The sequence below is a fragment of the Eulemur rufifrons genome, chromosome 3, assembly GCF_041146395.1.
Source record: "Eulemur rufifrons isolate Redbay chromosome 3, OSU_ERuf_1, whole genome shotgun sequence".
NCBI classification, from domain to species: Eukaryota; Metazoa; Chordata; class Mammalia; order Primates; family Lemuridae; genus Eulemur; species Eulemur rufifrons.
The window spans coordinates 60,307,140-60,335,078 of NC_090985.1; the positions used below are offsets into that span (position 1 = coordinate 60,307,140).

Genomic DNA, 27,939 nt, shown 5'->3' on the forward strand with positions numbered 1-27,939 from the left:
AGTACATAATCAGGAATGGATATAAGATACTATATATCCAGTGTGCTTAATATAACCACAGGAATATTGTATTTCACAGGAATGTAAGACAAATTTTCCAAGTAAATTTCCATAATAAAAACTGTTTTGATGGGAACCCAAACATATTCTATAATTCTGTAGCTTTTTTCCAACATGAACACCTAGGAGAAAGTATAAAAAATATCAATAAAAAGGGTCAAATAGTTTTAAAAAATTTATGACAGTAGAACTCATAGTCATTTTCAACACTGTTATTGAGGTAGCTTTTGGCAGTAAATAGAAACATATTCATGGAAACCTATATCCTGCTACAGGAAGCCACAAAAGACGTAGCTACTTTGGTGAGGGCCAAATGTAAATCCAAAGCCTTCAACTAGATCAGCTGAAGAACACGACAGGGACTAAAACTCTGCCAATAATATTTTCAAACAAAGCTTTTAGGCAAGTTACTTTAAATACCTACTATCCCAATCTCTGACTTACTAAAAGGAGGTTACTTGAAACCAACCCTGAGCATTATAGGATTAGGGTGCTAACATCACGAGATATGAAATATATCTTGCCAAAACCCAACACAATGGTTGAGAACATTTTTACATAAAAAGAATTAGAAATTAAAGGTTGGGAAGAGGGAGGGTACATAGTTTTGTGGGGATTTGTAGAATTTAATCTTAACATTGCATCTGGAAACTATAGCTCAGTGTTAAAAGTTTATGATAAGTTAGGTTTTAGGAGAAACCATAAAAACATATAAAGGAGAAATGCCATACCTTGAGCTACATTCTCAGGAATAAAGAAGGGCTATTAACATTTCCAGAGAAAAGAATAATTTTTCTATTTTTAAATAAACATAATTTGTTGAAGCATACATGTATTTTTAAATTTTTTTTATTTCAGCATATTATGGGGGTACAAATGTTTACGTTACATATATTGCCTTTGCCCCACCCGAGTCAGAGCTTCAAGCATGCATACACGCATTTTTAATTTTTAATGATGTCAAGTTCATCTATGAAAGGATGTTAATCTCATCTATGAATTTCTATTGTTCATATGCTTCAATTCTCAATTGCTAAAGTACATATGTAAAACAATGTAAAAAAATTAATCTCAGGCCAGGCATGGTGGCTCACGAGTTTAAAACCAGCCTGAGCAATGTAGTGAACCACATCTCTACAAAAAACAAAAATATTAGCCAGCCATGGTGGCACATGCCTGTAGTCCCAGCTACTTAAGAGGTTTAGGCAGGAGGATCACTTGAGCCCAGGAGGTGAAGGCTGCAATGAGTTTTGACGATGCCACATTCTGTTGCCCGGGCAACAGAATGAGACTGTCTCAAAAAATAAATATTAATAAATAAGTAATTAAGTAAATCAATAAAAATTACGTTAATCTCAACCATTAATTTCACTGGTCACATCAATCTAACGGTACTTCATACTGGGAACTTAAACCCTTTGAAAAGTCAGGATGACCATTATAAAATTTGGAGAGTGTGTGTATGACAGGAGACATGAACTTAGAGGTTAAAATTTTTTTTAAAGATACTGTCAATATTTTAATGTATGAAACAATTGTTTTGCCTGCAAATGTCTAGACAGTGGAGCACCTAGTAGTTCATCAAGGTCAATTTATTTAAAACCTTGAGTGAGATACTTAATTCCTAATTTTAGTAAACTAAGATTTAAAAAAAAAAATCTCAGTAAACTGATTATACATCAAAAAATTAAAAGACATTTTATAGTAGCTTTAAAAAAATTTCTAAGTTTAGGCCAGGCGCGGTGGCTCACGCCTGTAATCCTAGCACTCTGGGAGGCCGAGGTGGGCGGATCGTTTGAGCTCAGGAGTTCGAGACCAGCTTGAGCAAGAGCGAGACCCCATCTCTACTAAAAATAGAAAGAAATTATATGGACAGCTAAAAATATATACAGAAAAAATTAGCTGGGCATGGTGGCGCATGCCTGTAGTCCCACCTACTCGGGAGGCTGAGACAGGAGAATTGCTTGAGCTCAGGAGTTTGAGGTTGCTGTGAGCTAGGCTGACGCCACGGCACTCACTCTAGCCTGGGCAACAGAGTGAGACTCTGTCTCAAAAAAAAAAAAAAAAAAAAAAAAAAAAAAAAAATTCTAAGTTTAATAATAAAGTTTCTATTGAGGAAATGTGTGTTTTTGTGTTGAACATTTATGTTACTGTAATATTAGTCATAAAGTGAATTTTTGTAATGAAAGTTAAATTTCTTCATTGACTATATAAGAATAAGACACATTTTTCTATTCTTCCTGTTACACAGGAAGAATGTGGTGTCACATGAGACTCACAGTGAGAAATAGAGAGCAACCACTTTTGCAAAAGTTGTCCATAAAAAAGCAATAAGCATATGGAAAACAAATTTTACATACATTCCTTAAAGAATTCTACTAAAGCAAATCCTCTAAGAGTGAAAAGTAAATCAGTTTCCCCATCTCTTATAATTCTTTAAAGGTAAAACTCCATAGATTAAACTGCCACAGAACAGGGTACACCTGTCAGAAGCCTCACATTAAAAGGATATCTTAAAAAAGTTTGCCAAAATTACCATGGATTTTCAGAAAATGCTTGTAGACATTTTTCTAAGGGAATGAAATTCTCTATGAAGAAAAACTGGAAACTCAATACCAGAATCAAATCTATTAAGTACTGAACGCACTAAAAAGGATTAGCGAATGTCTGTAAAAAAGAAATGGCTGAAAAATCTAACAGTTGACAAAGTTTTTAAAGAGCAATGGAATAAATTAGTCACAGATAAATTCCCAGAAGGGATGTCAGAAGACCCACAAATATTTATGGCATGAATGAAAAGCTGTATGGAGAAATTCACAAACATCAATGACAAGAAGGATATAGTTCTCTCAAGTAAAAGATGAAAGTTAAGAAACTTTCTAATTAAAAATACTACAAAAAAGTTCTGCCTTGAATATTTTAAAATTGTTTTAACAAATATTTTGAAAAAAATATGAGTTGAATTATGTTATAATCACAAGTTTATTTTAAAAATCAGAGTACGTATTAAAAGCTTTTGCTACCTTTTTATACAATTTAACAGAGCAATGATATAGGTAGTCAATATATAATCTTAAATGGCTTCTAAATATATATATAATTCTATAAGCCCTATTTTCAGATATGTAGCTTGAACATAGTATTTCTCAATTGTATAGATTATGGAGGAAAAAAATCCCAAGTTAATAGAAACTTTCAAAACATACTTATTCAACTTTAATATAATTTTGGTGTACAAAAAGTATATGTGAACAAATAGTATACAGCTGTTTTAAAATGCTAAAATCAATATTTTCTTCAACACAATTTATAAAATACTGACATGTAAGAATATTCAGGGACAAAGAAGAGAGAAATATAAAAAAAAGTTTTAAAACTTATCTCATTTTAATTCATAATTTTGAGACAGAACTAGACTAATATCTAAATTTTACTAAGGAAAAAGATTTATAAATCATGTTTTATGATGATTCAAAAATATCTCTTATGAAATAAGAATCACAAAATATATTGACCTTATTAATCACATAAATCTATGTTAATATTTATCTGGTTGCTACTCCTTTCAGAGCTCATAAGAGATGTGAGAAAAAACCTTGATGACAACCAAAATCATTAGCTTGGGAGCTATTTTTTGTAGATCAAATGCAGTATTAAGCACATTCTGATGAAAATTCTCTTAAAAAGGACAGTATGTTCAAGTACCTTCAAGGACAAAGAAATTCAAACACTTGGATTATAAGAGTTTTTACCATAAATTACTGCTTTAAGGCAATAATATTAAGTCTGTCCCAGCTCAGAATATTTTAAGCAACCCAAGAAAAATGTACTAAAAATGGCACCTAATGAGTTTTTTCATTATACTCACTATTCACAAGAATGTTGTTAGAAAGAAAACAAACTAATACTGAACAATAATAAAACATCATGAAATGTAAATGTGAAACTTCAAAAAAATTGTTTCAAATTTAATGCTATATATTGGTTATCTATAAGTTAGTTAAAATAAAGCCAGTCTGTCTTGAAAGAAACTCAGATATAGGCAGCAAGATGTAGTGGTAAAGAGCATGGGCCATAGAACTGACAATCCTGGTTCTGTCACTTATTTTATGTGTGGCCCAGGAGAAATTATTCAATGTTTATAGACTCTGTTATTTTCACTTTTGTTTTGAGACAGAGTCTTGCTCTGTCACCCAGGCTGGAGCACAGTGGGGTGATCATACCTCACTATAACTTCAAACTCCTGAGCTCAGGTGATCTTCTTGCCTGAGCCTCCTTAGTAGCTGGGGCTACAGGCATGCACCACCACGCCTGGTTGATTTTTTAAAATTGTTTTTAGAGATAAGGTCTCACTATGTTGTCCAGGCTGGTCTTGAATTCCTGGCCTCAAGCGATCCTCCTGCCTCAGTCTCTCATGATCCTCCTGCCTTGGCCTCCCAAAGTGCTGGGATTACAGTTGTGAGCCACCAAGCTACCACACCTGCCCTAGACTCAGTTCTTCATGTATAAAATACAGACAATCATAATACCTGACTCATGAGGTTACTGTGAGGATCAACTGAGATGTAAGCATTGCATCGAAAGCATTGAGCAGGATTTTTAACACAAAGGAAGTACTCAATAGAGTTGAAGAACAGTAAAAGTTAGCTATTACTGCTGCTTCTACTATTACTACTGTTATAACTGCACAAAAGTAGGTCAGCCCTTGCTATAGAAGGCCAAAGAAATGGGACATTATTTCTTAGTAAAATGATTATGAAAGATTTCAAAAGGGGGAAGGATGTAAGTGAGACATTAAAAGACAGATGTGATTCTTAAGAATTTTTAAAAATTAAAAATAGAGTTAAAGACCAAAAGAAATAAAATTAAAGCATTTATAACCTCATCAATGTTAAGTTCTTCATAACAAAAAATCTAAAAGTCTGAACTAGAAGCCAGCTGTATTTCAAGAAAGTTGAAAATGCATACATAAATAAGAGTCAGAAAGGAACATATTAAGCATTATTGGGGATAACAAAATATTTAACTTGAACAAGTGTCTTATGTAAGGAAGTAATTAGTAATAAGATTTAAAGTACAGGATGAGATCAGATCAGGGAGGAAGATGCATACTGGGTTAAAAGACAGGGATTTTATCATATAAAAAAATTGAGCATTATGACGGGTGTTGAGCAGAGAGTTGATATTGTCAAGCAATGTTTCAGAGTGGCATATTAAAGCCCACAGGCCTATGATATTTTAATTCACACAGTAGTGTTGAATGGTGAATTACTTGACCTTTGTGATTCAAATGGTAACAAAGAACACTCTAGCTCTAATAATTTAATATCCTATTTGTGCTTATATAATTGTTTTCCAGGGACTGCCTAGTAGCTATTTCACAGAAGGAAACAACTCATTTTTCTTTTTACATTTTATCATGTATAACAATGTTTTTAGGTCTGGGAAGTCTTGATCACAATACATTATACAAGAGTTTTTAAGTTTTAACAAAGCTTTTCAATAGTGGAGAGTATTTTGTTGATTTAAAACAAAAAGCAGTGTTTAGTTTTTTGATCTATGCTATCTAAACAGTTCAAAAACAGGCAAGTACTTCTGAATATGACACTGGAGGATCAACACAATATATTAATCAATTAAAATAAAAGCAAGTTGCAAAACACTATGTATTAACAGAATACAATCCCACTGTGTAAGATAGACAGACACACAACACAGAAAAATGTTTTAAAAGAATACTGATTAACAGTGGCCATAGAGTAAGGAAATGGCTACGATTCCGAATAAGGCAGGGTAAGGAGGGGAACTGCATTTTCTAGTGGATATACTTTGGTATTATTTAATTTTTTAAAAATAAGTGTGATTATCCTTTTATTTAGAAAATTTGAAAATATCTTAGTTATGTAGGTTTATTAATAGATTAAAATAAAGGTAGATTTACTTTAAAAAATATCATTCTACCAATTTATAAATTTTTAAAATGTTATTAACTTTTCTTAATTTGATAGAAGACTAAATAGGCTAAATTTTAAAAAATCATTTTTTAAAAAATTTTGGATATAAACAATATGAAAAAAAGACCATCAAATTGTACTGAAAAAGGGATATATTTACTTAAATATACTCATGAATAATTAATGCCAATGTTCCTATTCTCTACAATATTTCTAAAAAGAAAAAAATTGAATGGAATTTTAAGAACACTTTTCTCTATTCCTTTCTGTAAAAATTGCAAATCTAGATGGAACTTCTAGAATGATTCTTTCCGCTTATAATTTTCAGAAGATATAGGACAGAATGCTGTAAGGACACTTAAAAATGGGACCATGAAAAAAGTTTAAGGTGTAAGTTCATAACTTCTGATTTTGCTTACTTCATTAAACTAGGCATTGTGGGAAGTACTGTAGACAAAGCATGCAATATTATGATATGGAATCTATCAGAGCTTCACAATTTAATTTCATTGACTCAGAATGAGGTAGTTGAGGTTTTGAGTTCTACGAAGGGAGATAACCATATGTTCTAGTCAAAACTGTATGTACCATTAGTGCCTAGTAGTTCATCGTAAGCACTCAATAAATGCGTTGAATAACTAAAAGAATTGATCAGTATATATTAAATAAATGAATTAAAGTAATACTTGACTGAATACATGCATGAATGCAAAGGAATGGTATAAATGTCTCAAAAATTCCTAGTGTTTTAATAACTGATATAAGGCTATTTATTCTATAATATTTCCCATATTAAAAGCTATTTTTAGAATATCATTTAAAACAATGAAAATCAAGTCAAACTACCTACAGATAGTATTCAGGATCATAGACAATGAGTTTTCAGAAAATACATAGGAAGTAAAAATAATATAAATCCAGTGTATTTTTCCTATGGCAATTATAGCATAAAATGGCTCAAGGTTCTAAGACCCATTTCCATTATTTAATAGAAATAACCATAAACACTATAGCTAATGAACTACAGATGATATACCAGCACACTGTATAACAAAGTTTCTAAGAAATATTTAATCATTTATATAATAGAAATATAACCACATTTATTAAATTTATCTTGCTTGTTTGTAATCTCTAATCAGCAATTTCAGCATAGGTAATTTTTAAAAATCTGCCTTTATAACTTATCATTAACCGTTTCCCTGCTTCTCTTTTAGCTTGAGATAAGAACCTGAACAATATCTCAGGAAAAGGGGTTTGTAAGATAAAGAGAAAACTAACAGGTCAGACTGTGTTTCAGAACTACGGTATAAATCAGGGAAGTGGTTGAACACATCATAGAACAGAAGATTCTCAGAGTTTAAAGGAAACAGAGATCATCCTGTCCAGGAGTTGGCAGTTGTAAACCGGGTAGATTAGAAGGCAAGAAAGAGGCAAGCAAAGAAAGTAGAGGGTTAAGGGAGGAGTTGATGATAATACATTTCTGGGCTAAGCACTGCATGAAGACTGAATAAGTAATACATTATATATGTTATGGTGTTTTCTGGTAGATTAGATGATTTTGAAAGTTAAAAGTACAGATTCACATAAGGTATTAGCAAAGTTAATGAAATTGTTTTATTATCTTACATTTTATAAATCATATATTCCAAAAGTAACAACCAGTATCAACTGAAAATTTTGATATTAAAATAATCTACTGAGGGCTACCTTGTTAGGGAGTAGGAAAGCCTGGGAATGGAGGATACTCAATTTTTCCTCATAGAACCTTTCACAATGCTTGGATTTTTAGTATTAAAAATCATTGGCATTCATTAAAAGTGCATTTTTTAAAAATCTTCTGTTTCAAAGGTTTGGAAACCACTGATCTAATTGTTTGCCTCTTAAGGTATAGTCTCTGAAGCAGCGTAAGTGTATTACTCACTATCATACCCAAATCACCCAAGATCCTGTTAGAAATATAGAATTTCAGGCATCATTCCAGACCTCCTAAATCAAAATCTGCATTTTATCAAGATCCTCAGGTGATTTGTATACATATTAAATTTAAGAACAACTGTTTTAATTAAACATAAATCATAACCCTGCCTTCTACATGGCTGATCAGCCTCTGCTACATCAGTGATGGGGAGCTCAATACACCCTGATAGTCAACTTGTTCACAAATAATCTGATCATCACCTGCCCGACCCCCAAACCAAATCTTCCTGTAATTTTCCTTCTTCAGTTAATCTCATCCTACCAATTGTTTAGGCCATACAACTGAACTACTCTAGTCTCCAACTCCATGTGCAAATTTTCCTGGCTCTACCTCTAAAATATCTCCAGAAGCTGCCCATTTCTCACCACCTCCACAGCCACTACCTTGGGCCAAGCCTTCATCATCTTCTTCCAAGATTACTGCAATAGTACAAACCCTTGCTTTGCCCTGTCACAGTCTATTCCTCACATGTCAGCCTGAGTAATATGCTTAAATATAAATTGGATCATGGTACTTCTCTGCTAAAACCTTCCGAGGGCTTCCCATTTGATGAGGAAATCAATAATAATCAAATAATAAAAAAGACCTCAATAATCAAAAGGACTTCACATATTCAGTTAATTCAAATAGCAGAAAGTTCTTTTTTTTTTTTTTTATTTCAGCTTATTATGGGGGTACAAATGGTTAGGTTACGTATATTCCCCTTGCCCACACACCCCAGAATCAGAGCTTCAAGCATATCCATCCCCCAGACGGTGCACATCGCACTTATTATGTATGTATACACACATCACCTCCCCCCACACATCTGCCTGACACCTGATTAATGTTATTTCTAAATGTGCTCTTAGGTGATGATCAGTGAAACCAATTTGATGGTGAGTACATGTGGTGCTTGTTTTTCCATTCTTGGGATACTTCACTTAGTAGAATGGGTTCCAGCTCTATCCAGGAAAATACAAGAGGTGCTATATCAACATTGTTTCTCATAGCTGAGTAGTACTCCATGGTATACATATAACACATTTTATTAATCCACTCATGTATTGATGGGCACTTGGGTTGCTTCCACATCTTTGCAATTGTGAATTGTGTTGCTATAAACATTATAGTGCAGATGTCTTTTTTATAGAATGTCTGTTGTTATTGCGAGTAGATGCCCAATAATGGGATTGCTGGATCAAATGGTAGGTCTACTTGTATCTGTTTCAGGTATCTCCATATTGCTTTCCACAGAGGTTGCACTAGTTTGCAGTCCCACCAGCAGTGTATGAATGTTCCTGTCTCTCTGCATCCATGCTAACATTTATTGTTTTGGGACTTTTTGATAAAGGCCACAGAAATAGTTCTTAACATGACTCCTTTAGAGTTGAATGTCATATTCCATTTGTTCTTTGAACTGTGACTCCTTTGGTTTTTAAATGTATATTTAACCTCTTTTAAATGTATCTCTAGTTCCTGCTGGGTGATTCTCTCATTTCTTTCTGTAGGCAGATGTTCAGTAAACAACAAAAGCATTACAGATTTCAAAATCCAGCATGTGTGGATAATTTTTTCCCTCACAACCATGTCTCATACTAATAGCCAAAGTCCACACAATAGCCTATATGCCTCCATCCATAAGTCTCTCACCTCACAGCCTACTAAATTCCCCTGGCACACATTTCTTCAGCTACCACTGGCTTCTTTTATACACTCCTGCTTCAGGATCTTTGCACTTTTCTCAGTGAAGTGTCTTCTAACTAACCATGCTGTCCACCTTTAACTCCCCATTTCGTATTCCCTTTCTTGCTTTGTTGCCTCCATGGCACTCAATAATTCTAATATATCATACAATTTATTTATTAATTTGTAATTGTCTCTCTTTTAGAGTGTAAGTTCTATGAGAGCAGGAATTTTTCTTTGTCTTATTCACTGATGTACACGAAATATCTAGAACAGTGTCTGATGTATAGGAGGTTCCCAATGAATAATTATCAAATGAGTGAATAATGAATAAATAGTCCCATTTATGACTTTTCTAATTTCTAAGATCTTCAATCTATTGAGCTGCAATTAGTGTCTTTGTAATATCCACTGATTTAACTTGGGAAGGAATGAAACTACCCCCTATGACACATGATAGGTCAAGTATTCAAAGAACGGTGCCATGTCCCCTAGGAGTTTTCTCTTCTTCAAATTTAAGATCTTCAGTTATTATAGTCTTACTATTATACATTCAAAGCTAATAAGTTTCTTTTTTAATGGTTGCATCTCAGATTTTTCTCTTTTTTAAAATAGTAAAAATGTCAAAATTTACCAAAGATAAAAGCTTCCCTCTTCTAAGTACTGCCCTGGGTCTTGAATCCTGTGTTGGAATAGGCAGATGTGGTTGTATTCTCTCTCTTCCCTCAGCTCATCAGGGAGGAGTCTTTCTTTGACTTTCAGCAATTTGACCATGTTATGCTTGGATATAGTTTTCTTTGCATTTATTTTGCTTGGGTTGAGGATATGGTAATAGGTTTTTTTTTTTTTAAGTCCACTGAATAATCATTTTTGTTAATTTTGGAAAAGTCTCAAGAATTCTCTCTTTAATTATTCATTTTCTTCCATTTTTCTTCTACTTATTGTACTCTGATGACATATGTTAGACCTTCTGAGAGTACCCCACACTTTTCAGTTTGTTCTCTTTTCTTTTTTCCTTTTTCTCTCTGTGCTTCAGTTTGGGTAATTTCTATTCATGTACCTCAAAATTCACTAATCCTACCTTCTCTACTGTGTCCATCTGCAGTTAAGGCACTTCAATGAGTCCTTAATTTCAAATATTGTATTTTTCAGTTTCCAAAATTTTTAAAGAGTTTTATATGTCTGAAATCCTCAGTTTTTGACATTTTTCTTTATAATATGAGTAACAGTTATTTCAAACTCCTGTCTACTAACTCCACTATCTTAGTCATCTGTGGGTCTTTTTCTATTGGCTAATTTTTCTTCTGATAGTGGGTTGCATTTTCCTGTTTGTTTGATATCTTACAATTTCTGATTATATAACAAATATCATGTACAAAATGACTAAAGACACTAGAGCCAGTATTATTTCTCCCCAGAGAAAACCAATCTCAGATAAAGAGTGCATCAGCTTAATCCAATCAGGAATTGAGCTGGGTTGGGGTTGATTTGCAACTTTAGTAATACTCAACTTTTGGTTTCAAATGTCTCTAGGGTGAGACTTATCCTGTGTTTGTTCAGGCCTCTCCCTATAGTGTACCACTGTTCAATGGAAATACAATGCAAACTATATATGTGAGCCACTTATATAAATTAGAATTTCCAAATAATTATATAAAAATGTTTTTTAAAGTAGAAAATAGTTGTAATAATATATTGCTTAATTCAATATACCTACAATATTGTCACTGCAACATATAATTAATATAAAGAATATTAATAAGCAGATTACCACATGTAGCTAGTGGCTACTGCATTGGACGGTATATCTGTAGCATGGCTTTGTCTTTTAAAGAATGTGAAACTTCGAGAAACTCAATTTCTTCTTGCCAGCATTCCCTCCCAGAAAAAGTACTGTGTGGGACTCCTCCAGATTCCAATTTGTCACTAGAGCCTACATAACTGAGAAATGTCTTCTGCTTTCTCTTTCCCATAACAAAATCCCTCCACATCCAGACAAGGCAAATATGTCTGAAGTTGAAAAGAGCATCCAGCTTCCACTCACCTAGGAAGGGCATTTCCCTCTTTGGAATTTAATTCTCCTAGATCTCTTCGTGACATCAATCTCTGATATTTTTCTAAAATCAATTTATTGAGATTAAATTGATATCCCATAAAACTTACCTTTTTGAGGTGTATGAGTCAGTGTTTTTTTCCTGTATTGTCACTGTGTTCACTGTACATCACATCACTCACTGTAAAACTCATTTTACATGACTAATTCCAAAATATTTTCCTAACCTCCAAAAGAAATCCCATACCCATTAGGAGTCATTCTCCTCTCCCCTCCATCCCCTACCAAGCACTATTCTATTTTTTGTTTCTATGGTTTTGTCTATTCTGGATATTTCCTATAGATGAAATCATATAACACGTGTCCTTTTGAGTTTGGCTTCTTTTACTTTGCATAATGATTCCAAGGTTGATCCATGCTATAGCATATTTATCATTCCTTCTATGACAGAATAATATGCTATTATATGACTACACCACATTTTGTTTATCCATTCATCAGTTGATGGACCTTTGAGTTGTTTCCACTTTTTGGCCATTATGAATAGCACTGCTATGAACATTTGTGTGTATGCTTTTGTGTGGACATATGTTTTCAATTCTCTTGGGTATATGGTAACTCTATGTTTAACCTTATGAAAAACTGCCAGTTTTCCATAGCAGCTGCACCATTTTACATTCTCACCAGTAAAATATAAGGGTTTTTGTGATATTGCTAAATATATATTTGGTCTTCTTCCCAGTTTCCTGGCACACAGCTTCTAAAACCCTTGGAATCTCCAAAGAGATAAGAGTATCTACAGTATGCTAATGATATGACTGGTGGCTCTTAGACAGCTTCAGGATGACTGTGGTCACTGGAAAGAAAAAGGCATGCTCAAAGTTGGGACTTTCACCCCCACTCCTTGACCTCCGGGGGGGGAGAAGGGCTGAAGAATGAGATGATCACCAATGGCCAATGATCTAATCAATCATGTCTATACAATGAAGCCTCCATAAAGACCCAAAAGGACAGCATTTGGATGAGCTTCTGGATTGCTGAACACATGGAGGGGCCTGGAGGGTGGCATGTCCTTTTTTTACATACTTTGCCCTGTGTAGCTCTTCCATCTGGCTGTCCATCTGTATCTGTTGTCATATCTTTTATAATAAATGAATAAAGGTAAGTAAAGTGTTTCCCTGAGTCCTATGAGTGGCTCTAGCAAATTAACTGACCCTGAGGAGGGGGTTATAGGAATTCTGATTTATAGCCAATCAGAAGCACAGGTCACAACCTGGGGCTTGCAATTAAAATCTGAAGTGTGTGTGTAGGGGGGAAGTCTTGTGGAACTGAGCCCTTAATCTGTGGGATTTGATGCTATGTCCAGGTAGATGCTGTTAGAATTGAATGATATTATTAACACCCGGTTGGTGTCCACTTGGTGTGTAGGGGTCTGGTATCAAAAGTGTTGGGTTGGGTGTTGTATTGAATGTGTGAGAGTAGGAAAAAGATTTTGGGTTCTTCCTATATCCTCTATAGTTCCAATATCCACATCTGTTGTCCTTTTTTATTATAGCTTCCTAATGGGCGTGGGGTTTTTTTATGCTTTGTCTTATTTTCTTAAGAGCCAAGTCTCGCTCTGTTGCTTAGGCTGAAGTGTAGTGGCACGATTATAGCTCACTGCAGCCTCAAATTCCTGTGCACAAACAATCCTCCTGCCTCAGCCTCCCGAGTAGCTGCAAGTACAGGTGTGTACCTACCTAATAATGTGTGGTTTTGACTTACATTTCCAGAATGACTAATGACTAACAATGTTGAACATCTTTCCATGTGCTTATTGGCCATTTTTATATCTTGGATATGTATCTATTCAAATCCTTCACCCATTTTTAAATTGGGTTTTCTTTTTTATTATTGTTAGAGTTCTTTACATATTCTGGACAGAAGTCTATTATCAAATATATAAATATTTTCTCCCATTCTTTGCAATTTCACTTTCTTTATGGAGTCTTTTGCAGCACAAAAGTTTGTAATTTTGATAAAGTCCAATTTATCTAGTTTTTCTTTTGTCTCTTATGTTTTTGGTGTCATTTTTAAGAAACCGTTACCTAACCTAAGGTCAAGATTTACTCCTATTTATTTTATAAGTTTCAGGATTTTAGCTCTTACATGAAGATCTCTGATTCGTTTTGAGCTAGTTTTCGTGTATATGAGGTAGGGGTTGAACTTCATGAGGAATATTCACCAGTCTAAGCACCATTTGTTGAAAAGACCATTTACCATTGACTTATCTTGGCACCTTTATCAAATTGATAAACCAATTGATATGAAGGTTTATTTCTGAACTCTCAATTGTATTCATTAATCTATATTTTTATGCCAGTACCACACTGTCTTGATTCCTGTTGCTTTGTCACAAGTGTAAAATCAGAAAGTATGAGTCTTCCAACTTCATTCCTCTTTTTCAAGAATATTTTTGTCCATTATGGATTCTTTGAGTTTTCAAATGAATTTTAGAATCAGCTTGCCAATTTCTGCAAAGAAGAATGCTAGAATTTTGATAGGTATTATGTGAAATCTATAGATCAGTTAGGGGAATAGTAACTTCTAACAATACAAAGTCTTCTGATCTATGAACATGATATATATTTCCATGTATTTAGGTCTTTTAAAATTTCTTTCAACAATGTTTTGTACTTTTTTGATAAATTTATTCGTAAGTATTTTACTCTTTTTGGTGCTACTATAAATGGAACTGTTTTCTTAATTTTGTTCATTTGACATCATTAATGTTACTGATTTTTATATATTGATCTTGTATCCTGCAACTTGGTTAAACTGGTTTGTTTGCCCAATAGTTTTTCAATGGATTTATGATTTTCTAAGGATGTAAAAGATCATGTCATCTGCAGAAAGACATAATTTTATTTTTCCTTAAAACCTAGATGCCTTTTATTTCATTTTCTTGCCTAATTTCCCTTGCTAAAGCCTCTAGTATAATGCTGAATAGAAGTGTTGCGAGTAGACATCCTTTTCTAGCTTCTTTTTAGGAATTCACAGGTGTATATAGTCTTTTAAGAGCTCTGAAAAGCCACTGTAATAAAGTGTTTTCAACTTTGGATAATCAAGCATTTGCCAAACTTATTTGGATATGTATTAATATTCCACAAAGCTTCTATTTTGTGCAACACATTTTTGGAAACATTATTTGATGGACCACAAAAAGAGGGAAATTACCTTTCACAGAGAATAAAAATAAAGTTCATAAGGACTCAAAAAATATGAGAGAACACAAACTGCACACAAACTAAAGTCATTAAATTCCCTATTAAAAAAAAAAGATTTTGGAGATTAAGAATGCTAATCCATTTAAGTAGTCAAAAAGTCAAGTTATCACATAACTAGCTAAAACAATTCAGGCCTGGCTAACATTCTTCTCCATTGTGATCTTAAAAAATTGAGATATAAATCACATTACATAAAACTCAGTCTTTTGAAGTATAGTAGTACCCCCTTCTCTTATTGGAATACATTCCCAGACCCTGCAGTAGATGCCCAAAAGCTTGGATAGTACCAAACCCCATTTATGCTATTTTTTTCCTATACATATGGACCTACAATAATGCTTAATTTACAAATTAGACATGGTAAGAGATTAACAATAATAAAATAAAATAATTATAACAATATACGGTTATAAAAGTTATGTAAACATGGTCTCTTGCTTTCAAAATTATCTTACTGTACTGTGCTCACCTAATTTTGGACCACGGTTGACTGTGGGTAACTGAAACTGCAGAAAGCAAAAACTGCAGATAAGGGGGAACTGCTGTACATAACTCAGTAGTTTTTAATATATTCATACAGTTATGGAACCATCACCATTATCTAATTCCAGAACATTTTCATCACCCCAATATGAACCCCATCCTCATTAGCATCACTCTCATTTTCCCTCACCCCAGCCCCTGGCAACCACTAATACACCGTTCTCTATGAATTTGTCCATTCTGTACATTTCATATAAATGGAATCATGTAATAAGTGGCCTTTTGCATATGGATCATTGAGATTTTATGGTTAACATAATCACAGGAATTATAAAAGCAGGCCTAGGATGTAGGGTCTTTTGCTTTGTGTATACATTTTTATTCTAACTAGGCCACTCCCACTCTGATTACTTCATTCCAATGTGGTTTCTACTTCTGCTATTCTTCCTTTGATATTGACAATACAGAATTTTAATGAGATATTGAAATATCTGTGATAAATGCCTATGTAAATATCTTTTGTTAGTTTATTTTCTTAGCAATGACTTTGGAATGTGAGCTTTCAGGGAAAAACTATTAGGTTGAGCTTGCCATCCAGGATCCAGAATTTTAAGCTTGATATTCTAATATATATTACTGACTTTGGGCTAGAGGGGCACCACAAAAATATTATAAATGCTTGAAATTCAGGTTCTCCTGAGCTGAAACAGCAGACGGACTCACCCAAGAAGAGCTGGGTAAAAAGGAATAAAAGGAAGACCCTAACAAATATTAATATTAAAGAGATTGCTTAGGAGGAAGACCAGTAAATAAGACCAAAAAGAAGTTGCCAGAGAGATACAAGGAAAACCTAAAGGCACCTTCTCACAGAATACAAACTGGGTTCTAAGCAAGTAAAAATACAACTCATGTAAGAGCCAGAAAGTGGAAAGGGTAGGGGAGGAAAGGAAGTATTTCGGTGGTTCACTTTATTGATGTTGTTAGGATTTTTAATATAAAATAGATTTCTTCCACCAAAAGTAAAGTAGGACCCTACTTGAGGACTACTAACTTCTGAAGTAGAAAAGAAAATATACTTGAAAGAATTTCCAAAAGTTAGAAAATTAAAGTATTTTCATTCAGAATTTATGTACTGCAATTATTTCCCTAGATTCTAAGGGAATCAAAAGACATGAGTTGTAACCTTGGCTCTATCACTATTTGACTAGAGAAAACTATAATATTCTTTTGGGTCTTCAATTTCCTAATCTGTAAAATAAGGAAGTGTATTAGGTAATTCCTAAGGCCTCCTTCAATTCTGATTTCCTAAGATTTTATATAAGGTAGCTAAATAAAAACTTATTTAAAGGATGAATACTATAAGATATCAAAAAAATTAATACAAGGAAGAGAACTCGATAAGTCAAAGGAAAAAAATTATCAACTCAAATAAATAGAAATTAGAGAAATAAAATTCCTGTATCCATTTAAAGTAAAAATAACTGTAAGTCTCTAGTTGGTAAATGCATTATCAAAATTAGAATTTTTTCCTAGCATTAACATTTACAGGGGAATAGTAGGAATTTACTTTTTAGAAGAGTAGACTATAACATCTGAAAAACAGACCAACGGGAAGAATAAGACACTTGTTCATCTGTATTTTTGTGACTTTTCTCACTTGGTATTATTTGCAACTGTACTTTTATGTCTGGCAGCAGTGCCAACTTCAGTATGAATCATATATTATTTTTATCATGTTGATTACATATGTTCACCAGTTTAGTTGTCCATATATGCTTGGTGTGGTTTGCAAATATTCAGTGACAAAATCCAGAGCACAGCATTTTCACAGAAAGTGTTTACTGTGAAATTTCTCTTTAGAAGTTTGTTTTTCTTTACCGCTTTGATCCATATGACATCCACATTCCTACATTTCAAATAATGGCTTACACTTAAATTAATAAAATGCTTCACTTTGATACAACATGACTACAGTAGGATGTAGTGGGTCTAGAGAGGACCTCGTTTTCTTACGTGATTAGAGATTTGGTCAAATTTGAAGTCTGCTAAAATTTTCCAAACTATGCTTCTTCAGTTTTATGGTGACTTGGTGCTTACATTCTGTTATTCATCAACACTTCACAGAAATACTTGATTTGTCTGAATGAATTTAAAAACCCACAACTGAAGAAAATCAGAAAAGCTTGGTTTTAAATATCAAAAGAGCCTGAATGAAAAATATTTCTACAGGCCACACTAAGTAAGTTTTATTGATCACTGTATTTCTTTGCAGGATGAAATTGTTGCAAGATTGAATATAAGAAAATAAACCTACTGGTAAATATCTTTCCTGAGGACAGATCTGCCAAGCGGATTGTCAGCTTGGGGAGCCATGGCAACAGATCCAATCTTCAAAACCATAGTGTCTTCTGTTGCTGCCTGATTAACTGTAACAAAAGAGAGAGATTTATGAATACACTGTGGATCTGTGCATAACTTTAAGCATATGAAGAAATCTTTGAGGGGCTGTAATAGAGACATGTTAAGATAAGACCAATAAATGAGGAAAAGCAAAAGGAAAAAATATGTTTAAAATAAGAAGGTCTGATGCTTTTCTTAACTCTCTATTTCCTTCATATCCCATTAAGTGGTTTTCTGTTAAAACACAATTAAAACAACAATGAAAAACAATTATTCCACTCCCAACATTAAAACATATGATATTAAATCTATATAAGTAATACTGAAGCCATATGTTTATCTAATTTCACAATCTGTATCTTTCTCCCAAGTGATTTTCAGCCTTGGGTTTTTAATACTCCATTGTTATCTACAAATATATTTAAGGATATTATAGTAACAAATTCTGAAAGCCATTTAAATTTACACGATTAATAGTAATTAAACACACACACACACACACACACACACAAACACACAGTATACTTTAAGCCCTAAAATGTAAGAAAAATCCCAAAGACACATGATGGCCACAATGTTGAAGATGGAAAAGACCAACTATTTAATATGAGAGAACAAACCAACTTTTTATCCTAGGCACTTTTTAATTTTAATAATTTCTACTGTGAATTTCCTTAGAAATTCACACTTGTTTAAAAGCCTATCACTTTTTTTAATTTTTTTTTTATTTCAGCATATTACGGGGGTACAAATGTGTAGGTTACATATATTGCCTTTGCACCACCCAAGTCAGAGCTTCAAGCATGTCTATCCCCCAGACGGTGTACACTGCACCCATTAGGTGTGTATATACCCATCCCCTCCACTCCCCTCCCATCTGCCCGACCTCGTAATGAAGTATAAAATTAAGGTAAGTAATCACAGAAAACAAAAAAAGATAAAAAGATATATCAGTTCTAATTCTTTTCTTTGCATTGAATAAGACAATATTTAACCATATGTTCTCATCTTATGAAGTTCAACACTTTTTCTATAACTCACTGGCTAATTCAACATCTTTTCTAAGGACTATTTGGGATGGATAGACGTTCTTAATGACCCCATTCATTAAATTTTACTCTCTAGTTTCCAACAGATGATTCTACTATAAGAGCTGTGTAAATAGTGTTTAAAATTGTTTAAAAATTGTTAACAAGATACAACTTTCTGGGTTTTGAAGTAAACATATATTAAAACTCATAATTTCTCTCAAAGAACTATCATCTGCCACAAATAGAAGAGAAAAGGACTGGCTGCAAGTGTTCAGGAATATCCTGAACAGAACATGCCTACAAAGGCATACAATCCATATTTCCCAAACTGTGGTGCCCAAAGAATGCAAAAGCTATGAGATTATTTCCAGCTGCTTTAGCAGTACACTTGGTATGGTCTGATTTAGATTAGTCTAAAAAAGGAAAGTCAGAATTAAGAAAATCAGAAGTAAGAAGAAGATATTTAGTGAGGGAAAGAAGGAACCAGAATAAGATGACCATAAAGGGAGTGGAGGAAGACGAAATCGTAGAGAGGTAGGAGGAGGGAAGATAGCAAAGAGGGAAAAAAAGGAACTATTATCCTAAATATTAGCATGTAGATGCCACAGTGAAGACAATACTTTTAAATGTCCACAACAAAAAAGATCAAATAGAAAACTACTTCTTATGCAGCTGCTCTATTTTCAAATGACTAGAGGTCTGGCTTGATTATAGGTCCTTATACTATGAACATGTTTACATTTCACAGATCTTGCATTTTATGCCAAGCTTATCAAATAGTTCCATGTGGGTAAAACCTTTGATTAAGCAGCAGGCATCAATTAAATCAATAAATAGTAAGCCTGGAGAATAGACTATACCACAAAAGTGCAATTAGTGTACTTGCTAACTGTTCTTCCAGGCTACAGATACTACCCAGCATATGAAAGTCTGAAATGTAATAGAAGCACTGCAATAAATGAGGTACATATGGAAGAAAAATGACGTACTTGGTGTTATATACAAAGCCAGACCCAAGAACAGAATTCTGCTTCTGTTACAGCCAAAAGTGCTCTTGGTAGATTATACTACGAAGTTATAATTAAAAAAAGCACTTAATGTAGATCATTCATAAACTAGATTAAAACAATTAATTTTATTATAAAAAGTATTTAGTTTATCAAAATATATCATTGAGATGTAAGAAAAAGAATAAAAATATGTTCCTATACAAGAAAGTGCCTTGAGTCATTTCTTCAGTTACTTTATAGCTGGAAAAAAAAAAATCTTCCCTTTTTTGGTTTACTTCACCTGCATTTAATAGTTGGACCATATGAGGAAATGTTCCCTCTAGAAGCATTTTCAACATGAAAATGAATGCCTTCCTTCTTTGCCTTGACTCTATTTTTAAAAATTGAGCCTCATGAGGAACTACTCATTCTAGAAGACTTACACTAGATCCAAAAAACAGTCCTCTTTTCTGAAATAAAAAGCTTAAGCTGGAAGTCAAACACCTGTAGATTCAGAATCTTGATAATTGCACATAATGTAAACAATATTCAGATTGAAAATCAGACTTTTAATATTGCTTCCCCAAATAAAATATTAGAATGTTAAATATATTTTTTCTTATCATTAACTGAATTTTAGACATGATTAAAAAGTTTTACATTAATATAACATGAATTATAAGTCTGAAAGACTTTGTCTTTTCTTGGGGCAAGAGAGTGTGTATACGTGTGTATGCAGATGCACAAATGTGCATTTGTGTATGGCATATGAAAAGGCTATAAAACAACTCTGAAATCATGAGCTTGTATCCGTAACCAAAAGCTTAAATAAAGTGCAGAATTTTCATGCACCTGTCAAATAATGTAAGACTGTTGTTTACGATTACATTTTCTTAAGTCCAGCATATGAAATAAAAGTGTTTTGAAGACTTCAACTTCCTTTAATATTCTCAATATAAAGTCAATATAGTAAAACATCTAAAGTCTCAAGAGTATTTGAAATTGCTACTGTTTAATGTTATACTTTTATAAAAACAAAACTGTTGTGACAGCCCTACACAAAGCCATCAACAAAGGGTTTTAATTAGTTATTGCCATAATGGCACTTGAAGACAGAAAGAAGTTTCAATGAATGTGTACCCTAATGACCACTGTGCACATTAATACAAAGTTTAGTTGCATCTGGTTTATGAATTATCTTTAACACAGATTGCTCTGTGATAGGCATATATTGCTATAGGCATAGATTGCTCATTCAAGAGCAAATTTTGAATACAGATCAAATGCCCACTTTAAGAGGCAGCTATGTCTGATTCATGAAGATATACCAGTGTAAACACTATTTGATACCTATTTTAAAAGTCTTAGCCTGGCTGGCTTATGCTGAAAAATCAACATACTGATACCGCTTTATATTCTTGGTCAAGTTCTAAAACTTAACAAATGGGCAATTGAAGCATATACCTTGGTTATTTTTAAAATTTATATTCTTGACCAATATTGATTATTTTATGGTGTGAAATGGGTTTTAAAGAAGGAAACTCTAAATTAAAATAGTGTAGGGAATATTACAGGAAAAAGGACTCAGTTTAGGGTCATGAAACATGCAATTTTTATTTTGAAATCAATCAGGTCACAAAATTTGAGGATCATTTGTAAATCATGGACATTTCCCTATTACTACAAAGGTATCAAATTCAGATACATTGCTTTACTTCCTTTTCTGTCTCTGCAGCCTCTATTTTCTCAGCTTTTTTAATAAAACATTCTCCTTGTATATCTTTCCATCCCATCCCACCCTCTCACCTCTAATATCACTTTTTTCTTATATTTCAATGAAATATTGGCATTACCAATTATTTACATTAAACTGAAAATAAGACAATTAAGGAATGAAGAACATAAAATATATGCTGCAAGGAATTTTCAGGAAATCACAAAAGCTTACTAACATATCTTATTTTAAAATGAAATATAGGAACACACTCAAGGTAGGAAAATGAATGTTTTATACCAGATAGATATTTACGGAAAATAATATACTTAATCACTATAAAACCTATATTTAAATTTTTAATAATATAGATAGCATAAAACTTTCTTCTTGTTTTTATCTAGATACAAAATTTCTGTGACTATTTTTAATGAAAGATAGCTACAGATATCGCAAAATGATACCATATTAAAAATGTAAGGGACTGCCCCAGATTCTTTTCTTAAAATACCGAGGAGTTTTCTGTAATAAAGCCAAACTACTTCTGTTTCCATGGTGTTTTCCTCCTATTGTCAGTTGTAAAATAAAAAAGAGGATTTGATAATCTCAGTGGTGTTTTATGTCTATGCCTCTTCTATGGTTATAAGAAAATGTTATTATAACTCTTAACCTGTGGTCCTCAGAGATTTATCTTGTATAAATATGTAGATTTCTAAACAACACCATCAAAAAGTGGGCAAAAGACATGAACAGAAGTTTTTCAAAAGAAGATAGACAAATGGCCAAAAAAAAAAAAAAATATGAAAAAATGTTCCACAATACTAATCATCAGGGAAATGCAAATTAAAACCACAATGAGATACTATCTTACCCCTGCTCAAATGGCCATAATTGAAAAGTCAAAAAACAATAGATGCTGGCATGGATGCAGAAAAAAAGGAACATTTATGCAATGTTGGTGGGACTGCAAATTAGTACAATCTTTACAGAAAACAGTATGGAGATTCTTCAAAGAAATAAAAGTAGACTTACCATTTGATCCAGCAATCCAAGTACTGGGTATATGCCCAAAGCAAAAGAAGTCATTTTATCAAAAAGACACCTGCACTCAAATGTTTACTGCAGCTCAATTCACAATTGCAAAGATAGAGAATCAACCTAAGTGTCCATCAATTCATGAGTGGATAAAGAAAATGTAGCATGTGTGTATATAGGTATATACTATGTGTATATATACCCACACCCACACACCCATATACACACACACCAAGGAGTACTACTCAGCCATAAAAAGGAATGAAATAATGTCTTTTGTAGCAACTTGGATGGAGCTGGAGACCATTATCCTAAGTGAACTATCTCAGGAATGAAAAAACAAATACCACACGTACTGTCTAATAACTGGGAGCTAAACGATGGGCACACACAGGCACAAAGAGATGTAAAGGACATTGGAAACAAAGGAGTAAGGGTAGGAGGGGGGTAAGGGATAAAAACTTACCTATCGGGTACAATGAACACTATTCTGGCGACAGGTGTACTAAAAGACCTGACTTCAGCATTATACAATATTTTCATGTAACAAAAACATTTTATCCACTTAATTTTTTAAAAAATTATGTGAAATTTAAAAAAATGTAGGTTTCTCTGTTTACCTAAGTAACTTTAAGATACACTGTCTAAAAATTCATTAGATATTCATATATAGAAGATAATAAAAAGGATAAAGCATAATGGTCATTACCTTTGTAATGAATATGCAGCTTCTTATTTTTCTGGTTAGCGGCTTGTCTCTCATATCACTTGTAATTACTCAATAAACACTAATTCTTTTTTCTTTACCATTCATGTGTTTCTACAAACTATCTGAATACATGAAAACACTGTACACTACTGTCAGAATATAGCATATTCAGAGAATAATAACTTTACATCTCAAAGTAATCAATTTTAAGATGGTCTGTAGCAAAAATTAGACATAAAATGTAGGAACTGGTTTGTATTAAGAATCCATAAGTATAGTACATTGAATTTAGCAAAAGACACCTTGGTAATTAAGGACTATAGCGATCTACAAATATTTTTTATTACAAAAATGAAAAAAAAACCATTACTTTTAATAAACCTTAAATATTGATGTTAATATTAGGCAGACTACCTTCCTTAATTAAGATCATCTGCAGACAGAATAAGAAACAGAACTAGACGCTGAGATGAAAGAGAATGGAGCCAAGTGATTTTCCATTGTTATTTCTCATCACCGACCATTCAAGGTCTTCCTTCTCCACATAGTAACTATTAATAAAAGAAAAAGACCTTTGCTATTTCTGTTGGCACACTATTATCTATCCCTCAAATATCCATTTCTCTCTTCTCTCTCAAATTCAAAGGGCCCTATTATTCACTGGGCATATGCTATGGCTTGACTATCCTTCCACCAAGGTGAGAGTATTAAGAGGTGAGGTCTTTGTGAGGTGATTTGGCCATGAGGGCTTCCTGCTCATGGAGGGGATTAGTGCCCTTATAAAAGGGCTTGAAGGAGTGAGTTCGTCCCTTTTTGTCCTTTGGCCTTTCTGTCCTGTGAGGACAGAGCAACAAGGAGTCATCTTGCAAGCAGCAACCATCACCAGACACTGAATCTGATGGCACCTTGATCTGGAACTTCTAAGCCTCCAAAACTGTGGGAAATACATTTCTATTATTTATAAATTACCCAGTCTAAGGTATTCTGTTATAGTATCGGGAAGGGACTAAGATAGCATACTACCACGCCACCTAGGTAAAAGATTGTATCTCAGCCTTTATTGCAGCTGGGTATAGTCACATGATTAAGTTTTCGCCAATGAAGTATCAGCGGTAATGAAATGTGGAACATCTGGAATTCCACCATAAAAGAAAGGACACAACATTCTCAGGATAATACTCTCGTTTACTGAGAGTTTACTATGAGACTGGCACTATGCATAGTTTTGGGTCACTATTTGAAAGTAAGCTATCAATACAGCTTATTATCAAGTTAGGTACTACTATTACTATTTTACACATGAGGATCTTAGATTAACTTGCTCAAAATTTCATAGTTTATAACCAGTAAAGTTGGTATTTCAACTAAGGTCTGTGTAACTTCAAAGTCCATACCACTAACCATGGTGCCAGAATACCACCCAAAATGCTTAAAGTTCTCCATTCTTTTATAGCATGGGGGCAAGTAAAATTTTAAAAATCACTCTGTGAGTGGAGGCAGTGGAATTATCAATTCAATTCAGTTTAAGACATAGAATAATTTTACAAGGCACTGAGAAGCTTGGACAAGCCACAGGAACCTTGATGCATTGACTAATTTTTTTTGCTTACGCTTGGTCATCATGTGAATATTTAAATCATAGAATTTTTATATTTCATTATTATAAAACTTATTTTGTTTTTAAAAACAAACAAAACCCCAGAAAACTAAGGTCTCTACAATAAAATTATTTAAAATCAGACAAAAAAAAATCAGAAGACAATACCTTCAACTGTTGGCTGTATATCTTCTGTTTTGGGAACAAAAATTCTGATTACACTTGTGTTGATATAAATCAAAGGTAAATTGCGTGATGTGAGTGTATGGGTCCTCATGGGCTGACCGGGAGATTTTCTTTTCTCTTTTTCGGTTCTTGGTAGTTTTGCTTGAAATATACTTGCAATGGCATTAAGCAAAGGAAAACAAAGGACAATATCAAAGGCTTGTGCTGAAAGAAGAATTTCATGAAGAAAATGAGGGGAACCATCCGTTAAACCTTCAGATAATTTATGAAAACTTCTTCGCTCATTTCTTGATGTTAACTTGTGGCGGACATTTTTTGTTACAGCTTTTGTATATGTCAGAGAGAGAAATCCATGCTGCTGATGAGAGCCATCTAGAAGTTTTGTAGTTGTCTGTTCCAGGAAAAGGAAATCACAGTACACATATCATTAAAAAAAAAAAAGAAATATTATTTGAAAGAAGAAAATGACCTCAGTTAGTATTTTGACCTTTTTGTCTTATCTACCCTGTATCTCTTAATAAACAGATGACTGATCAATTCTACAGATAGGACAAAAGCTTCTAAGACAGTTAGAATAACTGAACTAAAACATAGGAATCCTCAGTTCCAGTTCTAGATAGTGAGAGAGATAATTAGCATCTTTGTGCTTACTTCCAAGATTTGTACATTTTCTGTAACACTGAGAATTTGAAAAAGACTGTCTCTTGATTCTGTGTTTTCATTTCTTAATACTTCATTCTGAGCACCAATAGGCTATCATCAAACAGGTCACAGAAGGATTATTTATTCAGGTGAAATTGAAATAACCATGTTATATACTTTTATGTGGATCAAACCTGAATAGGCCAGATGATTGCCTATACTAGATGGGACATAACATTTGTAAGAACAGTTTTTCCTTCAATAATTTGGCTAATTTATATGAAGACAGAGCCCATAAAAGATGCCTCATTGATACCATCATTCCATAACTGAACTAACCAGTTAGTTCGTCTTTAAAGGAATTAGTAATGTGACACAAAAATATAACATTTGTCTTTTAGAACTTGCCTATTTTCAGTAGTTATCACATTTTTTAAAAAACCTATCAGCTATTCTATAACTCATAATCTTTGTTATACTACTATGCTAGTAAACATATAACATTTGATTGAGATTATAAAATATACCATAACTGCAATATTTCTGATAAAACTAGCCCAATCAACTCTCATGTTCAAATTGCATACTGTGAACAAATTATAATAAAATAGCATACTTTAAAAGCGTGAAGTAAAATATATGCTTTTGTATTCCTCAACATACAAAAAGAACACCTACTGAAAAAAATTTTCTTGAATGAATATATATAAAATCCAGTTTTGCAAATTACTCCCCAAAACTGAAAGAGTTTTTAAGTTATTACAGCCCAAAGAGGGGATTGTTAAGAAGTGAAGTGAACACAGGAGGAAAAGAGAAGGAAATGTATTCACTTAAAGAGAAGAAAGTAAGAAACACGAAAGCAGTGGTGTGTCTGAGCCTCTGTCATCCCATCACTCCTAAACCTCTTTTACTTCCACTTTCCTCCTCTCTTGTTGTTGCCTAACATCCAGTGACATGGTAAGAGGGGAAAAAAAGTATGCAATTCAGCTATAACTGCTAATTTTGCTTTTAATCTGGATTTTATAATGAAGGATGGAAGGAAGGAAATTATCTTTGTACATGCTGTTTTTCCCAATTGATCATTTTTTAAAAACTTGGAAAGTAAGCATTAAATGGTTGTGCAATATAATCATTTTTCCCCCTAATTGTCTGCCCTCAAATCATTTTTTACTGTTCCTAACATTTTCACTGGTTCTCCTACCCGATTTCCCTTTCTTTTTTATTTCTATACTCAAAATAAAAGATGCATAGTAAATCAGAAAACTGCTACCAGTCTTGTCACCATGTTTCTAGACAGCAGACAATAACGGATGGAGTAGGGTAGCTGTGGTATAGCCCCAGTGGAAGAGGTCACAGCAACGCTGTCTGTTCTAGGTGTCTTAAATTGGGGAATGGGGTAGTACTGACCACTAATCTAAATACCCAACTCATAATAAATATTAATAGCAACATTTGAATAATGTAAATAGTATAAAAGGTATTTAATTGTATGAATGCTTTGATTTGGAAAAATATTTTTAACCATATTCAAATGTAAGCATTATTGAGAGGTAAGCTACAGGAAGTAAGAGGGTTTGTTTGTTTTTTAAACTGCTGCATTCCTAATTTCCTTAATGTAAGGAAAAAAATAAATACTAGTTAAAGTTCAGGTAATATAAATATCATTTTCATACAATAATATTTTATACTATTTAAAATGAAAAATGAGAAAACACTGATAAAGAAATTTTAATAAAAGGCATTGAATTTAAAAATTTTAGAAAAAATGATAAAGAAATTTTAAAAGCATATTAATAATAAATTTAGGGTTTTTCATCAATACGTGTTAAAATTATTAAGAATATTTCTCATAGACACTAATGAACATTCAAAGAGAGTAAAATAAATCTAAATAGAGGCCAGGTGCAGTAGCTCACATCTGTAATCCTGGTGCTTTGGGAGGCCAAGGTGGAAGGATCACTTGAACCCATTTGTTCGACACCAGCCTGAGCAATAGTGAGACCTTGTCTTTGCAAAAAATAAAAAAAAATTAGCCAGGCAGTGCCAGCTACTCGGTCGGGCTGAGGCTGGAGGATCGCTTGAGCCCAGGATTGGAGGCTACAGTGAGCTACGATGACGCCACTGCACTCTAGCCTAGGCAATAGAGCAAGACCCTGTCTCAGAAACAAAAACAA

At 33.3% G+C, this 27,939-nt stretch overlaps 1 protein-coding gene across 1 annotated transcript in view; it reads right to left on the reverse strand.

Annotated features, from left to right (window-relative positions):
• VPS13B (vacuolar protein sorting 13 homolog B) overlaps positions 1-27,939 on the reverse strand; it is a 754,271-nt gene that overhangs the window by 302,137 nt on the left and 424,195 nt on the right. Inside the window, exons 29-30 of the mRNA XM_069465462.1 lie at positions 25,106-25,514; positions 17,777-17,888 (exon numbers count right to left, since the gene is read on the reverse strand). Of these exons, the coding sequence (XP_069321563.1) occupies positions 17,777-17,888; positions 25,106-25,514 (521 nt within the window). The remainder of the gene's footprint in view (positions 1-17,776; positions 17,889-25,105; positions 25,515-27,939) is intronic.